Genomic DNA, 22,075 nt, shown 5'->3' on the forward strand with positions numbered 1-22,075 from the left:
ACCAAATTTCGAACTTCGCATGCCCGGTTTGCCTCGATTTTTATCGACAAACCACACTATTAATGGTACTTGTCATCGAATATTAATAAGGAGACTTTGGGAGAGCCTTGAAATCCGCAAACAAGCTTTAATTTTAGTAATTGTAAAGTCTCCGGATTTCCGAAATTTGTAAACTATTAAGATCAGCTTTGATATACGTTAGAAAAAGATTTCGAAAAAGTTTTATATGATATTTCGATATTAGTTTATTCTTTATTGCAACAACCAAGATTATCTGACGATTTACAATTAAAATATTTTCGATCGTAACTCGTAACTTTTTACCTGCACATTTAATCGAGCATCACGTACGCCAGAAGGTTTTCTTCGCGCAAATCCATATTGAGTCACGTAAAATGAGTCACTTCAAGTCAGTTTAAGGAAACCAGGGGAGGTTTTTGTTCTATCCTTGCGTATATTGTTCACATATAACATGCGTATTCGCATATTGTTATATATATAACATCTAAATATTCGGGAAGAAAAATCAGGAAACATTTTCTAGAAATTGAAAAGTAAAAATCAGTATTTCGGTGAAAAATATGATTCAAAATTTTCAGACAGACATGATATGGAAAGTCAGAGATCGTTAAAAAGTAAAAAGTATAGTTGGATTTCCGACGTTTGGAAATCAGCCCCCACTTCCTGATTTTGTTGGATTTTAGATCATTAAGAATAACTTCTCTTTAACCAAAACTAATTAAGGAAAACTTTTCAAGAGAAAACGATTAAGGCAAGGATAACCTCTTGAGTGTAAATAATAATTCCTCATTGACATTTTGATCAGAAAACGTGGCGGTATTCCTTTTGCGTCATGAACTTGAAACTGAAAAAGGAAGACATTTTTTAAAAGGGATGCTTTCTTTTTATACTTGATCCGATCATAATTCAAATGATATATCCCGTTAATAATTAAGCATTCAATAACGATTTCCTGCCTTAACCGAAAACTTTATTTTTATGTAATACGAGTCATCTCTCTCCTAGCTCAGGATTCAAAATTAGGTAATTTTGATTTATAAGAAAACACAGCATATCCAATCCAATTCCTACGAGTTAGAACAAAGATGACGATTTCTAACTCAAACTGGGCATTACAGGAAGGCTGAACCCTCCTATATAGCCCATGTCTAGTATACTTGACATTGATACTTAAAGGGTTAATATATAAATATCAAACTTGGTGGTGGTGCAGAGGGACGATGCTCTAAATGAATTTGTATATTTCAAAGTCAAGTCGCAAAACAAAAGGCAAAGATGTGTTCATTTTTCTTAAGCCTCATTCATAAGTAGATTGTAAATTTTCATGGGACTACAGTTATCAGTTTTAGGGGACACGTGTATGGGTTCTCACCCAGCTGGCACACAACGTTGTTTCAACGTTTATCTAATGTTCACAACGTCCAATAAAACGTTAGATAAACGTTGAAACAACGTTGCGTATGGTTTCTCACTGTTAATCCACTAAATCCCATAATTTATAACTTTAATGTTTTTTTATTTTAAATTCACATACACGCCCAACTAAGAATTTCTATCTCGACTTATTTCGGACAGGCTCTAAAAGTAGGTAACTGCTCCAGACCTACCGTTACACAACACTAAAGATATCATTTGGAGTTTCCCAGTTGGCACACAACGTTGTTTCAACGTTTATCTAATGTTCACAACGTCCATATAAAGTTAGATAAACGTTGAAACAACGTTGCGTGTCGGCTGGGTTATCAAGACAGTCTGATTTTTTACACTTTACTAGCATTAAAATTAAAAAAACACATATGAAATTTCGCTTTAAGGTCCATGAAAAAGGTAATATACAGTCATATAATAGCCCAGCTGGCACATAACGTTCTTTCAACGTAAATCTAATATTTACAACGGCAATTTAACGTTAGATGAACGTTGAAACAACGTTGTGTGCCAGCTGGGAGCTTTTGTGGGAGAGTATTTAGTGCTCAGTTTAATATCAATTTATTAAATTTCATCATGTCACGCAATAGTCTGGCACTTTGATGCATCAATCCCTTTTTAGTCTTGAAAGAATGATTTTTAATAATCTTTTTGACAACACCTGTCGAAATTACCACCTACAAGGAAAACACTATTTCTTTGTCAGGTGCCGACATTTCGATGGCTTTTAAAGATATATTGCAGGAAATTGCAAAATTTAATAACTAAGAATTAGAAATTTTAATAATGTCTTTTTTATAATACCTGTCGAAATTACCACCTACGGGTAAACCACTATTTCTTTGCCAGGTGCTGACGTTTCTATGGCTTTTAAAGATATATTGCAGGAAATTGCAAAATTTAATAACTAAGAATTAGAAATTTTAATAATGTTTTTTTTATAATACCTGTCGAAATTACCACCTACGGGTAAACCACTATTTCTTTGCCAGGTGCTGACGTTTCTATGGCTTTTAAAAATATATTACAATTTCAAAATTTGATAACGTTACCTAAGAAAGCATCCCGCCAACAATATTATTTGAAAATTTTCTCAAGAAGGTTAATAAGCGACCCATTAAGAAAAGATTTCTTTGTGAAACACCGATGGCCTAACTCGATATTGTCTCATAAGCCACAGTTGTTTTTCAATCCTTATTGGTAATATTAACTAGATTTAATTTTTAATATTACTTTCTTTGTAAAAAGCCGACGGCTGACTGAAAATTCGCAATTGTTAATTAATTAACTGATATGCACAGTTTACAACTGTATGACCCTTTGCAGAAGATTTCTTTGTGAAACACCGATGGCTCAACTCGATATTGTCTCATAAACCACAGTTGTTTTTCAGTCCTTTTGGTAATATCTATATTACTTTCTTTGTAAAAAGCCGACAGTTGGCTGAAAAATCGCGGTTGTAAATTAATTATCCGATATGCGCAGTTTACAACTGTATTTTTTTAATAATCATTGCTGAGAATGGGACGTTTTTCTTCCGCCTTTCATCCTTTTTTTTAATAAAACTGTTTTTGTCCGGGGTCATGTTATTATAAAGGGGATTCCCTGACCATAGGAAATCTGGGACTATTGTCTAGTTTCAATGCATTTGTCTTTTCATTGTTTTTCATTCTTATGGATTTTTATTTGAAATCGAAAGCTTTTTCTGATAAACGAGAGAGAGAAGTCTTCAGATAGATTCGAAGAGCCTAATCACAGATAACCTTGACGAGATCGCTTTGAAGAATTTTCAAAAGGATCTTCAGTGAGGTTTGCTGAACAAACTTGTTGGCTGTTTATCTAGGGTTTTAAAAAGAAACCCTCTTTACATCATGAAGACGTTAGCTCTACTCTTAGCAGTAGTTGCTTTGGCTTCACTTTCAACTGGTCAAAAAACGTTCGATTCTGAGCTCGAAAAACGAATTACTCAAACAGAAGCGTTACTAAAGAACTATGAAAAGTTCTTAAATGATGTTGAGAAAAAAGAAGTTAGCTTAAAGGCTAGATTAACGCAAAACAACAACACAATCACTAACGAAGCTGTCAGGATTTCTGGATTTAATGAAAAAGAGTTTGATGAATTTTTATCAAACAAGGGAAAAGCGCTGGAGGAGAATCTTGCCAAGGCATGGAAACAAACTGATGCTGAAGCTAAGAAAAAATCAACAACTTTAAAATCATACACCAATATGAAGAACCTTGATCTATCAGAAGCTTGGTGGGTTGCACGAGTAGACAAAGATTACAAACGATCCAACTACTTCAACACCTATATAACATTGTTATCCAAACTTTTGGCTGTTATCGAACATTATGATTTAGAAGGTATGTCAATTTAATTTAGTTTTTGTTTCTCTGAGTAGAAATATAAAATCTAAGAAAAAAAGCTATTTCTTTGAAGGGGTGTAAGTCTCTATCATCTTAGATTATCCAAAAAAATTAACGTACGATAGAGTTGATTTTTATATGACGCAGGCCGTCACATAGTGCAATTAATGCAACGACCTTCAGAACAGGGATTAAGCTTGCCAACCACTAAGTATCTAACTAACAGTATTAACACTTAGCTCGACCGTTTTGAGAGGGTTGGGGTTATGCCCGGGGGGTGGGGCACTCAAGGTAAATGACGTGCGGCCCTTAATAGTATATTTTCCAAACTTGCCGAAGTGGACTGTAAGGCTTGAAATCAGCAAAGATGAGAAAAATTGCGCTCTAAAGGGTTTGAAATTGGGAAAATCTGACACATATTGCCTGAAAATGGTCAAGAACTTTCGCCCAAATTTACTCAAAATTTGAAAGATATTCTCTGCACTGTAAGGGTTCGATTGGAAAGGCTTAACTTTGAGCCAAACGTACGGTCGTTTTTGAATCGAGTGCCCCCCTCTCGGGGAATTTTATAAGATAGCTTTTCTATAAACTTTTCATTTTTTACAAGCTTCTCGTAATGATTATGAAAAAAGCCTACCCTATGGGAACGCAACGTCTTATGGACGGCTTTAAGACCTTTTAACGTCCTAGGAATGTACATTAGACGTCCAAAAGATGTACATTAGACGTCCAAAAGATGCGTGTGTAAACTTTGAATAAAAAACACTTCTGTATTGAAGTACTACTACTTTTCACGGACTCGTGTCTTTCTTAGGAATGAAAGAACAAGTTAACGAACTAAAAAGTGGTGAAATGACAGAAGCAGAACGACTTCTCCGTCAAGAACAAGTTGATGTTTTGAAACAAGAATTCTACAAATTGGCTCAGTTTGCTGCAGCTTCACAATTCCATGAAGAAGAAAAACAAAGGACTGAAGGACAATCTGGAATCAAACAAATAAGAGCTAAGAAAGGTAAGACCCGGGGGAGGGGTACTAGTGAAAAATGGGTTACGGGGATGCACCGCTGGTCAGGGTGTCTTTTTTAACCTCCACAAGTCCCAGGTAGGGTCGCAAAAACACCAAAATAAAAAAAATCAGTCCCACGTAGGGTCCATTTTCAGAATCTCAGCGGAGCACCCCCGGGAGGTAAGGAAGGTTTTTCAAACAAATAAGCAGTAGGAATATATAATACTTTCCCAATGAATTTGAGGGTCCTAAATGTGATTTTAGTTCAGTCAGTCTTATTACATAAGTTTGTATCGGAGGATTATTAAGTCGATTTCAGAGGCTGATAGAAGCATAGGCCTGATCCCAATTTACAGAAAAGATGCTACAGAGCCTAAAGGTTGATCTCCTACTATATGAGTGCTGTAAAAATTAGTAAATGTATGCATTTTTATTCTAAATCTTAGTTGGTGCTGAAAACTATCACTCAAATACTCATTCGGGAGGTTCATTCTGCGCGATCCATGATCATTCGAACAACATCCGGACTGTCGGTATGGGAGAATTTGTCGGCGTCTTAAACGGTATCGAGTTCCGTACTCGACATAATGATTACCGATTGTACAGACCTTCAACAACGTCCGCTGATTTTCATAGCCAAGAGAATGTACCTTTCCCAGATGTACCACCAGAGGTGCTGGCAAAGAATACTGTTGGTGAACAAATTGAAGAAATGCGAGAATGGTTTAAAGCCTGGCAAACCGGAGATAACAGTGTCCGAAATTATAAAAAATATTTCAAACCCGTTATGACATATGCTGAAGGTGAGTGAAATCTTTCTTCCTACGCAGCTGGCACACAACGTTGTTTCAACGTTCATTGAACGTTAGATAAACGTTGAAACAACGTTGTGTGCCAGCTGGCAGTCGATATAAGTGGGAAACGTTAGAAAATAGGAGCCATGGCCAAGTGGTCAAAGGTGTCAGCATCCAAAACCAGGGGCTTGTGGTTCGAATCTCCGCTCCTTCCAATGTTCATAGATAGCCGAGCTGGGCGGCCGTAGACCCCGTGAAAACAATCAAAAGACTGCCTAAAAGTCCTAGATTACTGGGCTATCCACGTAAAATATCGACTCTATGCTGAAAGGTGAGAAAGATTATGTGTATACTTATGCGTCACATGCTCAAAACGGTGTGAACACCCCCTTCTCACAGACCCACTTGGAGCCCTTCCCATTGAAAAAATTGGCCAAAATATTGTCCCCAGTGGAAAATTACACTCTGAAAATAATCAAATAAACCAATTCTCACTGCAAAATGATGACCTGTTTTTTCCATCCCCACTGAATTTTTTGAATAGAAAACAATGTAGTTCAAATCCTCAGCAATAAAATACATGGGGATATCAATTCCCATCATTATTTTTATCCCCACTGTCTAATAAAATCCCTCTGGGTCTGTGTAAAGGGGTTGTGTAGGAAAGCGTTGTCGTTCAGACGGTCTCAAACAGGTAACACAAACAGATAGCACTGTCAAAAAAAATACTTTTGTTAGTAACATGATTTCATGATCACATGATATTGACAATTTTTTAGGGCACAGTTTGACGCTTTTTATTTCAATTTTCCAGGGGAATTGAATTTTCATCGAATAACGAATCGTATCGAATAGTAGCATGTCGAATAGTAGATCCTTCTCTGTGTCTTAAACCATACTGTGATTTAGTTATGGAAACCCTCTACATTATTCAAAGCTCACCTCATATCAATTCATTTTAAGGTGCATGGACTCTTGGTAAGAAAGACGGATCCATCGATGAACCTTTCTCAAGTGATCGTCATCATATTGATGCTAAATCATGGTTGGACCTACAGGATAAGGTGAAAAGTTTTCTTCATTTTTGGATATGATATTTTACTTAAAAGGCTTTAATCTTCTCCTCAATCTCAATCAAAAATCTTATGCTAGAGTCTTATTTCATTATGATAGTCATTTAGATTCTAAAATTTCTAATCTATAATGATGGCTGACTAAATTCTAATTTCAAACGCTAATGATTGGCTTGGAGACGCCATAAAACTCTTAAATAAAAATAAGTGGCTCTCTCATTATAAGGAGTAATATAGCAGGGCCATGGATCAGTAAGCAATGACGTTTGTAAGACCATGAAATAAACGCGGTAAGGCAAAAAATTTGTAATACCATAGAAGATCAGCTGGCTTCTTACGCTTTGCCTTTTTGGTATACAGATTATAAAAGACGTGTGACATTCTATAGAATAGCATTGGGCAAAATCACAAATATCCAATTTGGGAAATGTAGTATAAATAAGATTTCCGTAAAGTTTAAGTCGAACTTGTGTATTTCTAAAATCAAAGGAAATATCTTATTTCTACTATATTCCCCACTTTGGTAATCGATGATTTTACCCGATTTAAAGTCCATTATCAGGCTCATTACTTTTATCAATTAACTTTTGTTAAATAGGTTCGATACAATGCTTACTCCGGATCAAAAAGTCTTCTTGAGAACTTGGCGCATCTCCCAACAAAGATCACACGATTTGAAGAAGGAGACCCTGTACTTGCCCAATGGAATTACAGAATCTCTGTCCATCCAATCGAAGGAGACATTTCAATCGATATGTTGGAAGTCCGATACGATGAAGCCTCACAACGTAAAAGTCGACGGAACCGAGAACAATATCTCCACTCACGATCTGCTCGATTCGATTTCGAAGGTATTGATTAATCTTACCCTTGTTTTCAGCTGGCAAACGAAGTTGTTTCAACGTGTATCTAATGTTCATACAACGTCCATATAACGTTATATGAATGTCGAAACAACATTACATGCCAGCTAGACTGTTTGGTTTTCGTAATGGAAATAAGTATGCTTATTTAGTACAGCCACCAGGAGGAATAATTGGCGTTAGACTTGACATTTACATAAACACGGAAACAATTGTTTCTGTTATCTTTAGGGTATCCACACTTTGTCATTTCCCAATTTAAAAATGTTTTGATTTATTATTTAAAGGGATCAATATTAATGGAACACGAGAAGCAGGAGCTATGGATTATAATTTGTTGGATTCCATTATGGAGCAAATCCCTGGTAAAGATAACTACAAAGCTGATATCACTGAAAAAGCATTTGATGCATCTGGTGATGATCTTTTCTCAGCTAACCCCAAAACACCTAACAAACCTTTGAACCTTGGATACTACCATCGTGCTTTTATTCAAAAATCAGCTGACGGAACCAGAAGACAAGACCAAAGAACTTTCTCTGATCGTGTTTTCGTTGCTCATACAACTCAAGGACGTATTGCACCTCAAGTCTATGAAAACAGCTACGGAGAAAAGATCGAGCGCCGTGTCTCGTTCGCTATTCCAGTAGAAATCATTTGGCTAACTCCACTTCACAGCTGGAACCCATATAACATCCCAATGCTTGAAAAACCAGATGGTAAAGGCACAGATTCAATGCCGTACTCTGGAATAAGTAGCCGTATCTACTACATGACACCAACTGAGTTCTTCAGCGGAGATTCAGAAGAGGCTGATGCTGCAGATACCGTTGCAGGAGAGGTGTTCGTTAATACACCGAACCATGGTAAAAAGAAAGTCCAATCGTCCGGCACTCGAATCGTTTTCCCGAAGATAGCCGGCATCGAAAACACGGTACGTCAACGTTACCCGATCATGCCGGTACACGGTGAAGGAAGCGCCCTTTTCAAGAAGTTGAACGCCCTCGAAGACGCCATGGGTTTTGATAAAGCTGCAGATATCCAACCTGGAACCTTAATCTTCGTCACTGGTGTATCTCATTCTGATCAAACAACGGGTCACGTCCATGTCTTCCAGTTACAGGAAAGCGATCTGGCAGAGCTTCGAACGGGTGAAAAATCTGAAATCGATGTTACGACGGAGAGCAGGAATGGTCATAGTCACAACATCATCATTCGTCGACGTTTGGGAGCCGATGACGGTGATTCTGATGAGTTCATCATCTCATCATGTGACACAAATTCATCGCAGACTGGTAAAGTATGCTGGGATAACCATAGCACGACAATGACCAAGACTGGCTAAACAAAAAACAACAAAAAGGACACATTTCCTGGTTATTTGCTACTGTATCACCTTTATCTATTTTTTATACTTTTTATAGGGGTAAGAATATTTTGTAGTGTGCTGCTCACAATTGTTTTAAATATATTTATGATTATCGGGAGAACCATTGTTTCAGTTCTATTTTTATGTTTTTGTTAGAGGTTTTTTTTTACCTAAGTGTTCCCGTTTCATATCAGACACATGTTTCATATCAGGACAGTATCTGCCTATTGTTATATTGTGCTGATGTGAGCAAAAAATATTTTTCTTTTCCTCTTTCTGAACAATCGCATCAATTCAATATCAAAAAGCTATCAAAAGCAAATTAAAATTTATAAGTAAGCAAACGATATCACTCTTATCACTCAAAACCTTTAAATGCGTAAAAATGATTTATTAGACAATAAATTGGACAGTGCGTACTACAGAACGATAGACTTTATCACCCACCTTTAAGGTCATCACTGATTTTTCAGGTTTTTCTAATAAAGATTCCACTGGAACATTGAGGGTGTTAGATAGAGCCCTAGTAGAGATACGATTTCAAGGAAGTTTCAAATGAATTTTTACGCCTTATTGCGCCTTTTTGATGTAACTAATTTCATTCTCTTTTATAAAACCATAAGGTTTACTACTTCGCTTTTGTATTTTCATTTTCCGCGACTTTTACTCTACCTATTAAAGCAGCTATATATTATTTTAAAAGAACAAAGTTTATAAAAATTCATCCCTGTATCAGTGACCCGGTTAAGATCTCCTCCGGTAGATAACCCGATCATCTTATATCAGGGGGGATCCGGGTCAGAATTCGCTGGAAATTCGGCCGTCGAAATAGTTCCTCGGTCGGCGGAATAGTCGTCCGGCCGGTGGAAATGTTATCCGGCCAGCGGAAAATTGGCCGTCGGAATAGTCATCCGGCCGCCGAAAAAGTCATCCAGCCCGCGGAAAATTGGCCGTCGGAAAAGTTATTCGGTCCGCGGAAATTGAGGTCGAGTTATTTTTTTCGAGTTATTTTTTTTTAAGTTATGAAAAACCGAGTTGTTGCGTCCTTTTTCGTAATTTTTGGCTTGATTACAATAACCTTATCAACAATCTGGTATTCGGGAACCGAGGAGTTATAATAGAATTATAGAATTATCTAACAAACAGGGAATTAATTTTAAATAGCTAATCTAAAAGTTATTCAATCAATTTAAAATAACCGAGTAGCTAACAACAGAAACAACTCAAACAATTAAAGTAAGCAAAAAAAGAAAAACGATAACGACGATATTGTTATTGATGATGACAATGACATCATAGTTAAACCAAAATTTACGGGAAATGTTGTCATAATAACTCGTTTTTTCGTAGCTCAAAATAATAACTCGAAAAAGATAACTCGACCTCACTTTCTGCGGACCGGATAACTTTCCCGACGGCCAATTTTCCGCGGGCCGGATGACTATTTCTGCGGCTGGACGACTAATCCGCCGGCCGGATGACTATTCCGACGGCCAATTTTCCGCCGGCCGGATAACATTTCCACCTGCCGGACGTCTATTCCGCCGACCGAGGAACTATTTCGACGGCCGAATTTCCGGCGAATTCTGACCCTGACCCCCCCTGATAATCTTAAGCCCCAGTGATGATAAATTGGTGAAACTGGTCAAAATCAATTGAAAATTTCCAACACGGGTAGAATTGCACATAAGTCAGAAATTCTAGTCTTTTTGCGAAGAGCAGCCAAATAAAATAAAAGTCCTCTTTTAAAACACACAAAAGCCTGTACGATAAATATCCACCAATCACGACCATAGTGCAAAAATGTCGCCTTGTACTGCCTGAACATGTCGCAAACCTAGAAGAGCCTGTCGTGATGCAGCCTCCAGATTTAAAGAGAAAAGTTAGACGGTCATGTTCAACTCTCACCTCAACTCGTCCATCATCATGGAGGATACCGCGATCTTACGAAAAATGAATTGGTCAACATCTGGCAAAACATAGTTGCTTGGAAAAGGATTGTCATGGCTTCACCTACTCGCCGATTATGATGAAGTGTGTGTATGTATGTACGTTTTAATTTTTAATTCGCCTATTTTTGACATAATCCATATCAAAGCTTCAAACATTTTTTCAATTGAAAAATATCCATTTCCATGTTCTTGTCCATGGTGAAAATCTTTACTATCCTTATTTTCTAATTCGTTAATTCGAAAACTCAATCGAAAATAACTTCATTTATTTTTCGTTCAACACAATATCTTTATATATCTTTCTCGATAGTAGCAGCCGTCTAGTTACATGAGCAAGGTGAAAATACCAAATAATTAATAATAAATATTTACGTCCTAGACATAAGTTATCCGTAATCAAATAATTAAACTCTATGCTTGGCCCATTTAGAAACTCATACGTGTTAAATTTAAAATTGTAAAAGAAAGTGTACTCTGGGTCGGAGAGGGGGGCAACTAACGACTTGCGAAGACTGAATTCAGACAGCCGAATAAGTAACACGTGCTATTCAGCGGAACGCTGACGACTATTTTGCGGAAAGCTCAAAATACACATATATTGCGGAACAATCTATCTAAAGCTATTTTGCGGAATGCTCAAAATAAATCCATTAATAATCACTCCGGTGGCGTTTTTAAACCCACTGGCGGGTCATTTAGACAGGGGTGTAAGAGCAGTAGGCTTTGAGACCAAACAAATTTAAGGATATTCTGCTCCTCCACCAACTTCTCTACACCATTTTAAATTATGTTCCCATATCTATCCAATTTAAGGTCCGACTATTTTAAAAAGCTGAAAATAAGACCATTTTAAAAACATTTTTAGGCTTAAAATTCATAATTTAAGGAAAGTTGAAGGCAAAACTTACGTTTTTACTAAAAAAACGTGTAAAAGGCCTTAAAACAGCCCCATTACATATCTGTGACGGTACAAGAATGGATTAAGACTTTAATTGATGATCATAATATTCCCTTCTCACAAACCCGATAGGTTTTTTCAGCCAGTGGGGATAAATTTGATGGACTGAAATACGAGGGGGATTGATACTCCCATATTTTTTATGGCTGGCGGTTCAATTCTTTTGTTTTCAAGTCAGAAAACTCAGTGGGGATCAAAAATAGTAAATATTTTGTAGTGAGGATTGGTCTATTTGTTTATTTTTAGTAGGGACAAAATTTAATTTTACACCGGAAAAGTATTTTAGCTAATTTCCCCTGTGGCTCTGTGAGAAGGGGGAGTTAACCTTGCTCAGCATAATGTAACCCACTACTACACAGAGGCAAACTTATTTTGAAAAGCTCTTCGGGTTTTCACTCATCAATCCTGCTACCTCGAGCCACTTTTTGATTATCCTTTTTTTGTTTCAGAATTGCTACGTGCCATGTAGATCGGTCCTTATGGCTTTAGCGAAGTGAGTACAAACAAGCGGACTACGTATAAAATATCAATAACTAGACTTATAGTTTACAGCCTTGATATCCAGGCTACTGATGGACGTGATACAATTACTTTAATCGTAGAAATTTTAGCGAGACCAATTTTGGCGTTTTAGCAAGTTTTCCCTATTTTCGCTAAAATGAATCTCGCTAAAACACACCGAATCGACAGATCGCTAAATAATTTATCTGCGCTAAATTTCTGGTTATATTGCCTTGATACATTTTTATCAATAGGAAGGGTTTCAGTTCATAGAAATGCTAGAAAACGAACTCAGTCAATAATGTAACACGAGTGTTCGCTAAAATATATCCACGCGAAATTTTTTGAAATCGTGATTCGCTAAAATAAATCCAAAAAAAAATCAAGATTTTCCTGACTCGCTAATATACGCTAAAATTAGTCTCGCTAAAATTTCTACGATTAAAGTAATCAATTCTCTACTAAAACATTTTTTCGTTAGCCCTCAGAAAAAAAGCAAAACAAGGGACTGGGTTCGAATTTTCTGTTCTGGATTATCATTAGATCACAGCAGGGATTTCCCATGTAAAGAAATAGACAAACTGAAAAATTCAAATATCAATCATTTTTCCCAAAATAATAAAATAATAATAGAGTAAATAACACTTTAAAAAAGGTATCGGTTATAAAAAATAAGGTACGAAAAATCTAAGAAGAACTCATGCAAAGATAAACATGGTTTCTTCACAAAGAGGAAGAGATTCTTCTTCTTTAGTTTTGACGTGATAGGGTTGTGAAATGACGATCAAAGCAAATCAAATTGTCGTCACCCTTTGTCGTTGCGTCGCATTCTTCAATCGCTAGGTTGTCGTTCTCGTCTACATATAAGACAAGATCATGCGTGTGACGTACGGCTTTCGTTGATGTAACGGTATGACGTAACGTCTTGTCGGAACGCATTGCTTTGAACTTCTTCAAGCTCATTTGGATCATGTGTGTATGTTCTGTGATATCCTTTTCAGAATCACCAGTCGAAACAGCATGTGAAACACCCATCTGGAAGAAGACGTCATTGCTGGTGAGTTTCGTCTCATAACCGTCTAATGAATCTTCGAACGCATTCAAACGTTTCCAGATGGTATTTCCTTCACCGTAGATCGGCATGATCGGGTATCGTTGTCGGATGATTCCTTCGATGTCGGCAATCTTCGGGAACACGATTCGGACACCGGATGCTTGAGTGTTTACGGCAACACCTGTTAAAACGAGATGAATTCATTTGTTTTAACTGAAGGTGAAAAATTTACTGTACTTTCATTTCTATTGGCTATGAGACAGTACTGAGAATTTATTTGCTGTTAAGATTATTGAGAATTGATGATCTACAGATATATTATATCCAGTCGGAGTCGGAGTCGAATAAAAATAATGAAAAAATCCTCATCAAACGCTTCTCACCGACTTTGATTTGATAGAGGACAAAAAATTTATGAAGAGATTGACATTTCGATTAGACAAAGCAAAAAACAAATAGAAAATCTTTACTTTCATATCGATTCTACTACTTTCCGGCTGTCAATCTAACGTTATATGGACGTTTTTGAACATTACATAAATGTCGAATCGTTGCTGTGTGCAAGCTGGTTTATTAAAACACCCCTGTCTCGCAGGCCCGATTGAACTTTATTCCACAGTGGGGATAAAAATTTCTATCAAAATTCAAATGGGGAAAGGAATTCTATTGTTCCCGAGCTGAAAATATCCAGTGGGGATGGTTTTGGACAGCAATTTTTTGCATTGAATTTCGAATGGGGATGAAATCAAAGTCAATTACCCAGTGGGGCTGAAGTTGTAGGGTATTTTGTCCACCGGAGACGAAATTTTGCTAAATCTTTTCGGTAGGACTGCTGTCATGGCGGGTCTGTGACACAGGGGTGTATTAAATGAATTGTGCCATACCTGTATCATTCTTAATCCAGACGCCACCATTCTTTGAAGTATCAGCAGCATCAGATTCGGCAACTCCAGTGAAGAAAGATGCAGGTGTGTGGAAGAAATTCTTTCCATTGGATCGACTATATGGATTGTTCTTACTGCCTGATCCCTCGATCTAGAGAGTAATTCAATAAAATGAATATTGAGTTTTCAATTAGCCAGGGAGCAAAAGCAGGAAAACAAATTTTTTTCAGTCTTTTTCAATTTCCCTTTAGCCCAATAATTTCTGAAAAACTACCTTGCAGAAACTTTGAGGGTGGATTTCCCTGTTCCTCCAAATCGAAGAAACTCTATTTGTTAAAGTTTATGCGTTGTATAAATAAAAAATCTTCATCATGCTGGTCAACCACTGAAACTCCGATTTGGTACGCGGGAAAAAAAACGGCCATATGCGTGGCCAAATATTCTTAAATTTCCCACTTATAGTCTAGAGAAAATTTAGCCGAATTATGCCAAATATGAGCTAGAAATTTCCTGACAATATTCTGTTCTTAAAGCAAAAAATGGTTGGATTATCCTAAAGTTACAATTTGAAAGATTATTCGTTTTTCTCTTTTTTACAGCATTACAATACATTTTTTTCACATACACCTTCCCAGTCAGGCCCGGCGGAACAACCGTTAAAGTGGAGAGGCTGAAGTCTTCCCAGTCTCCCTGCTTACACTGGACCTGCAGTGCATGTTATTGAAGCCTGGAATATTTAATTTCCCTGAATTTTCCAGAAAATGCTCACCTTTTGGTCATCTTCATATTGGATATTATACGGATTCCAATTGGCCAATGGTGTTAAGTAAATAATCTCCATTGGGATTGCATAACTAACTTTAGTTTCCACTTCGTTGTCATCTTCGTCTATGTATGTTTGACCAGCGATTCTCCCTTGGTCTGTCATAGCCATGTACACACGATCTGAATAACCACGCATGGTTGAATCTGTACCCATAGCATCTTTAGCTCCTATGTAATTCAAAAGGAAATTTATCACAATATTAAAACGAATGATGAAAGTTGGACCAATGGGATACTAGGATTGGAGATAGTTGGATATTTGAGGCTTACCTTAGAGAGACAGTTTGACTTTTCACAGTTCTTATATCCTTAAAAGGACACTTTTTTGTTTTAAAAACCCGTAGAGAGACTTATAGAGGGCAAAAATCCGGCCCTGGTGAGAAAATTCTCTTCGAATCCGCTTCAGGGAACTATAGAGAAATCATATCTTCTTCTTCGGAGACTTCAGTCTAAGGTCACAACCGCATTTTTGAGCTGCAAATATTTAACCACTCCCTCAGCCAAGGAGATTTTTCTTTCTAATTGGCATTCAACACTCATTCATTTACCACTGGTTTAAAAATTTTCACCAGGTCGTTGAGACAGGATTGTCTGCTCCAAATGGTAACAACAACTTCTAGTTCTAATATAGATATAGCTTACCTAGTCTGTATGGTCGATGGTAATAGGCCCCATTCAATGGTTCGTTCTTTTTGTCCGGGTGAGCACTAAAAATTGTGGAGTCGAAGCCAGCAGCATCAAGTTGAGCACCATAGTTGTTTTTACCAGGAATTTCTTCCATAAGCTCGTCAAGAAGAGTGTAAGATTGTGGATTCTCCCTCCACCTTCCATCTTTGTCCACACCTGTGATAAAGTTTTTTAAGAAAAATTGGTTTTGAATTCAAGGGGAAAGGGGTTAATTTGAGCTCTTTTTCTGCAAATCTTTCGGTAATAACTGTACTTGAATCTGACAGTTTTTTTTCAATTCAATATTAAAAATTAGAGCCATTCTTGGAGTTGGGTTTTTCGGCTTAGTTACTGTTCAAAGCTTGGGATGACTTTGAGAAGTATAGTATTCAAAATGGACATGCCAGCTGACACATAACGTTGTTTCAACGTTTATCTAATGTTCAAAACGTTCATATAACGTTTGATGAACGTTGAAACAACGTTGTGTGCCAGCTGGGATTTATAGATATTACCCATTAAGTTCTAAAAACCATTAAATGCCGCAACTTCAAACTTTTCAATATATTTTGACTTCAAATAGTAAATACTTATACACAATCCTAAGTAAGAAATAAGATGCTCGATTCTCGAATCTCAAGTGATCTCATATGATTCCATTACTGGTGAACATTTTGTTTAACATTCAATTCATTTTTGAAAGCTTCGAGAAGAACAGTTGATGCTCTCTAATTCAGTGCCCTACCATTAGATACACTCCAATATTCGATAATATTGAAAGTCACCGTCAGTAAAAAACTCTCATAAACAACGCGCTACTATTCGATTAAAATTATTCCCTTGAATTTCGAAATAGAGAGTGCAAGTGCGTTGGAAGAACACAAACCTTCCATATTAAAGCGAATGGCTCTACTGGTCAAAAGCTTTTCATCATCCCATTCATTCATTTTCTGTGAATGAGGATCCAAGATTGGTTTCAAGTAACTTGTTGGTAAGTCTTTAGACAAAGGATGACATAAAATACGATAGTTCCATTGTGCTAGCTTAGGTTTCTTGTTTTCATCAAATCCCATTATTGAAGTTGGCAGCCATGCTAGATTTTCCAATAAATCTTTGGTGCCAGAGTATGAGGTGAATCGAATCTGAAATTTTGAAAACAAATGTCGTAATAATGCAAGAGGAATATTTGATGTAGATTGAAACTTTTTTGAATTAATGTTTTTCACAAGCAAGTGTCTAACCCCTATATCAGGCACGCATTATGCTTAGCATTTTATTGTCCTTAAACAATAGAGTCGATGTTTTGGCACCAAAAACCTGGCCTGCATACGCTTAAAAAACATGTGGTGAAATAAAGGCCAACACATGCCTCCTCAGTTCATAAAAAGCCGATGCAGATGACCAAGCATTGTTAATGTAACTTCAAGATTATTGCTATTTTCCCAACGATGCTTTTTAACAAAATATCGCCAAATAAGAATTAGCACAGCAACCTTTCAAAGAGACCTGGTAAAGATCTACACCAAGAAGGTCGGAATAAAAGTAGATAAGAATACCTGTGGGAATGTAATTCAAACCAGTAAGAGAGTATCTTATACAAAGGGCAATTAAAGACAAAAAATACCTTTTCTTGGAGCTCAAACCACGATTTTGCATCAATGGAGTGTCGATCTGACTCAAAAGGTTCATCAATATCACCGCTATTGTCTTTAGGTCGTGTCCAGGCTCCTTCCAAATAACACAACACTGGTTTGAAGAATCTCCGATAATCTCGTTTACTATGGTCTTGGTTTTTGAAAGCACGGAACCATTCCACCATTTCCTTTATCTGATATTCTACCTGTTATGATACATAGCAATAATATTATATATACAGTTGACTCTCTGTAATTCGATCTTCAAGGGAAAAATCGAAGAATTTGGGCTTCAAATTAGAAAAAGATTCGATTTAAAGAAACTGTTATTTACTACTTTAGGCGCGTACAAACTTTTGCGAACAGAAACTTTCGCGAGGACGAAAAATCGCGAATTTCACGACATTTACTTTTGCAAATTTAACGAAAAAATATTTTTCGCGAGCATAAACTTTCGCAAATCAAGACGTAAAATTGAGAATTCTCACATGAAAAATGGGTTAGAGGAATAAATACTTCTTGGATTGGCTTGAAACATTTGTTCTTTGACTTATTAGTCTTTTAGCAGGCCTTAGCAGGCTAAAAAGTGCCATAAAAGTTACATTTTATTCAAAGTTTGAAGTTTTACAGATTTTCTATTTTATTAAAAAATTTTTGTGAGCATTTAGTTTATAAACTTTCGCGAATGGCCCTTCCTAGAATTTTTAAAGACATTTACTTTCGCAAAAAGGGCCAAAATTCGCGAAAATCGCGAAAGTTTCTGCTCGCGAGAGTTTGTACTCCTAAAGTAATTTCAAATATTTTCGTTCGAATTATAGAAAGATTCGAATAGTAGAAGTTCGAGTTAGAGAGAGTCCACTGTATTTCAAACAGGCTTCGTGTGGAAGTGAAGTCACCTAGGGTTAATAAAACCTTCTTTGAAACAACCTTTTGTGCTAACTGTGGCTTTTGTCTGAGGTGTCTTAAAAAGAATTAACATATAAAATGAAAATGATTGATTCTTACGCTTTCTTTGTTTAGAACGGCTTGCGGCACATTTGGAAATTCTAGCTCTTTTGTTGCTTCATATCTATCATCATTGTAAGCTGCTGAACGTAATGCGTAATCATTGTGACGGGTACGAAATTCGACGCCGTTTAAAACACCGATGAATTCACCCATGCCACATATTTTCTTGTTGTTCGAGTGGTCGTGAATGGCAGCGAATGAGCGTCCAGTGTGCGAACTGGAATGATAGGTTTTACCGCCAACTGAAAGTATGAATTATAAATATAAATTGGCAATGCTTTGTTTTCATAAGACAATGCCGTCCCTTTTCAAACCAGCCACAAGCGTTATTTTGTACCGTTATTTTGTAAAAATCATCCCGTCTACGAGATAGGACACAGCCTTTTTCTCGGCACTGCTCCTTCTTTATATCGTTTACATATTTTTTGGGGGATTGGTGTCACTCGAAGTTCTTGTAGTATTATTTCAAGGGGGTGACCTCACTTTCAATATACAGCCGAACACGAAATGGGATTCGGGTCCGTCTTAAAAACATATAACATGTTAATAATATATCTAAAAAAGCTGGGGATGAAAATCTTTAAAAGGATCTTGAATGCTTTCTGAGAACAACTAATAAACGTTTCAAATTTAAAGATCTTACTTGCTCGTGTTCTGATTTGCTTGATTCCAGAATTTCCATCACTTCTTGTTTTCTCTTCTTCGTTGAATTGCATGTTTTGTATTTGCCTGGTGATCAAATACAATGTCTCCTTAAGCTTCTTGACTTCAGGATCTTCAATAATGATTCCTTCAACTTCTTGCTTAAGGTCTTTAATCTCTTGATGTTTTTGAACTAAATCTGTTAGTGTATCTTCAGCTGCATCGGCAAGCTCCAATAATTTGCCACCTATTATAAGAAGATTGACAGATAGATAGATAGATAGAGTCGATATTTTACGTGGATAGCCCAGTAATCTAAGACTTTTAGACAGTCTTTCGATTGTTTTCACGGGGTCCACGGTCAGCCGGCTCGGCTATCTATGAACTGAACGGAACATTGAAAGGAGCGGGGATTCAAACTGCGAATCCCTGGTTTGAGACGCTGACGCCTTTGACCACTTGGCCATCGCTCACTAAAGATTAAAACTTGAATTCTTCTTTATTTGACCACTTTATTAAACCACGTGCTGACATAGATTTTAATTCTCAAGTTCACGTTGAAAATCGAAGACGGTTAGAAATTTGCGCTCGCTGGTGTCCCAACATTATGCAGTAAAGGACTCGAGAAAGAATTTTTCATTACTTTGAGAATCTATAAGATTTGTCCACTTCTTTTTCAAAAATTTTGACTCTGGTGAAGAAATATATGACTTGCTGAAACAACAGAACTTGTTAAAAAAACTTGTTAGAACACAAAATTCTTAGTTTACCTTCAGTTTCATGGAGCTTTAAAAAGTCTTGAAATTTGTCTTCACTCTCGGATAGATGATTCGACGAATAAGATGTTGCTAATTCGTCAATAGCATCCAGAAGTGTTTGATTAGTTCTGAAATTGGTTTTTGCTCTGATCAAGTTTTGAAATGCGTTGCCGTCTTGTCCTATTTTACTGTAAATGTTGGTTAAAAGTTTCTTGGATCCTTTCCAGTAAGATGTACCTACTTTTGATTTAACTTTATTAATCTCTTTGCTCATGTCCCTAATGGCTGTGTAACCAGATTGCTCCAAAGTTCGAATATCGTCAAGGACTTTGTTGAATCTGGTCAATACATCTTCTTCCTGGCCTCGAGCCAGTTGTAAAATACAGACCAGAAGAATGAGAAGTGTGATCTTCATGATTGGCGAGTATTCTGTTACGAAAAACAGAAGTGGGGCGGAGGCGGATCTGTGATACAAACATGTTTAAATTTTAGAGAAAATTAATATAGGGCAGTGGCTTTTCAGACAATAATGTAAAATGATAAAACCCTTTTGCTTAAAGCTTCATGTTGGGAATTGGATTTGTTTTTACAGGGTTGAATGACGTCATGAATATGAATGGGTAGTGAATGCAAATTGGCACTAACATTTAAAATCATTCTACCCTGGTAAGCTCAAAAATAAATTCCTAAGGTATAAAGGCACTGACCTTTATATATCCCTGGACCAAGCTATATCCGCCATTTTTGATCGAAGTTTTTTTTGAATTGGTACCCGTGAAAAAGCCATTGTAGTGTTAAAGATTAACGTCTAACGGCGCTATATCATCAAAAGTCTTCGAGGGAAAGTAAATCTAGCACTCTCGATGTATTTACACCACTATTGAGTAGTGCCGCCATTAGGGTACCACATTTAAAAAAACTCCGATCAAAGATTTTGCTTTGCCGGGATTGAAAAACTTGGTCCAGGGTATATAAAGGTCAGTGTATAAAAGCCGTTCTCCACTTTCGCGCGACACGAGCGAAAACTTTTTGAAGTTTTTGTAAGGTTATTGGTCGGTTGAAAAATGAAGCAATTCCGTTGGTCAAAATTGACGTAACTTCCTTCGACTTTTTTTTTGTTCACGCGAAACTTTTTTATGACGTAATCTTTTCTTCAGGTAGAAAAGGTTAAGAAAAAAATTGTTGCCCATTTCGCGCGAAAGTGGAGACCGGCCTTAAGAGTTTCTATTTCAAACGCCAATATGCCATGTGGACTTCTACTATCAGGCTTAGACTTTTCGAACTAAGGGAAGGCCCGCAAAGAGTTGATACATGGATGATTATAACCCATTACCAACACTATCTTTGAAATAACGAGACACATAAAAACAAAACAAAAAAAGATCTTACCTCAAACTTTCAGCAGCAGCACAAGTTATGGCTCATGAAAGAAAGAGAACGACTTCTTCGAATTCAAAGATATGAAAATACTTTCAAATGTAGAATCAGAGTTCTCTACTATTTGAACATGTTGCAGTGTTACCAAATTTAGTTGATGACAAATGTGCAGGGAATCTCCTTTCCATTGTCTCATAATGAACCAATCGGGATGAAAGGATGCTTCTTTGTTCATTACACGACCAATATATGAAAAACGAAAGGTGATTCCTATGGGTTGGGAAACGGGACGGCACATATTGTAATAATAGTTTTATTGTAAAAAAGGAAGTTGGATCATTGTGTGAGCTTAATCCGCTTATGGGAGAGATACAGTTTTAATTATCAAGCACTGTATCATAGTTTCATCTACATCCTGTAATTAATTGAAAAATTAAAATCTTCCTACGGAGAAATCTCAGCTTTTTATAGCGTTTACCGCAACATATGTCATATAGATTAATAAGTCTTACTCAATTCTTTTATACATGTAAATAAAGACCGCAACTAATATATGGCATGTCGTGATATGAAACTGCAGATAGAATTGATATGATTGATAATATGTTAATTGATATAAATAAAACCGGGCCATGGTGGGGGATCATGGATCAATTCACATCTTCCTAGAGAGTAATCTCAGACTTTATTGTGAGACTGTCCAGTTGTTGGAGATCACGTATCTAGGTAAATGTAATTATGGAGTCTAGCGGCAAAACGTTTGACCTAGGTGAAAGCAGTTGGGTATCGCAGAACTACCATACTTCAATTAATTCCTTTCGGACTTATCTCCCAAAGTAAAAAGAGATAAGACAAAAACCTAATTTCAGTTTTTTTTCAACGTCATCTCAAGGGT

General features: G+C 36.8%; 2 protein-coding genes and 1 long non-coding RNA gene across 3 annotated transcripts in view; 1 reads left to right on the forward strand and 2 right to left on the reverse strand.

Moving 5' to 3' along the window:
* The window catches only part of LOC136824902 (uncharacterized), a 366,918-nt gene that overhangs the window by 67,130 nt on the left and 277,713 nt on the right, over positions 1-22,075 (reverse strand). The gene's annotated exons all lie outside the window — the stretch shown is intronic.
* On the forward strand, positions 3,160-9,038 carry LOC136824885 (uncharacterized). Its single transcript, XM_067080863.1, has 6 exons — positions 3,160-3,813; positions 4,631-4,828; positions 5,269-5,625; positions 6,580-6,680; positions 7,288-7,540; positions 7,840-9,038. Exons 1-6 carry the CDS (start codon positions 3,321-3,323, stop codon positions 8,895-8,897), a joined length of 2,460 nt encoding a protein of 819 aa, XP_066936964.1. The 5' UTR covers positions 3,160-3,320; the 3' UTR covers positions 8,898-9,038.
* LOC136824886 (uncharacterized) lies at positions 12,922-21,498 on the reverse strand. Its single transcript, XM_067080864.1, has 10 exons — positions 21,193-21,498; positions 19,816-20,232; positions 19,047-19,292; positions 18,401-18,645; positions 17,386-17,601; positions 16,648-16,903; positions 15,738-15,938; positions 15,040-15,263; positions 14,271-14,421; positions 12,922-13,567 (listed from the first exon to the last, which is right to left on the reverse strand). Exons 2-10 carry the CDS (start codon positions 20,216-20,218, stop codon positions 13,083-13,085), a joined length of 2,427 nt encoding a protein of 808 aa, XP_066936965.1. The 5' UTR covers positions 20,219-20,232; positions 21,193-21,498; the 3' UTR covers positions 12,922-13,082.

The sequence above is a fragment of the Clytia hemisphaerica genome, unplaced genomic scaffold (genome assembly GCF_902728285.1).
Source record: "Clytia hemisphaerica strain Z4C2 unplaced genomic scaffold, Clytia hemisphaerica genome assembly, whole genome shotgun sequence".
Classification (NCBI taxonomy): Eukaryota; Metazoa; Cnidaria; class Hydrozoa; order Leptothecata; family Clytiidae; genus Clytia; species Clytia hemisphaerica.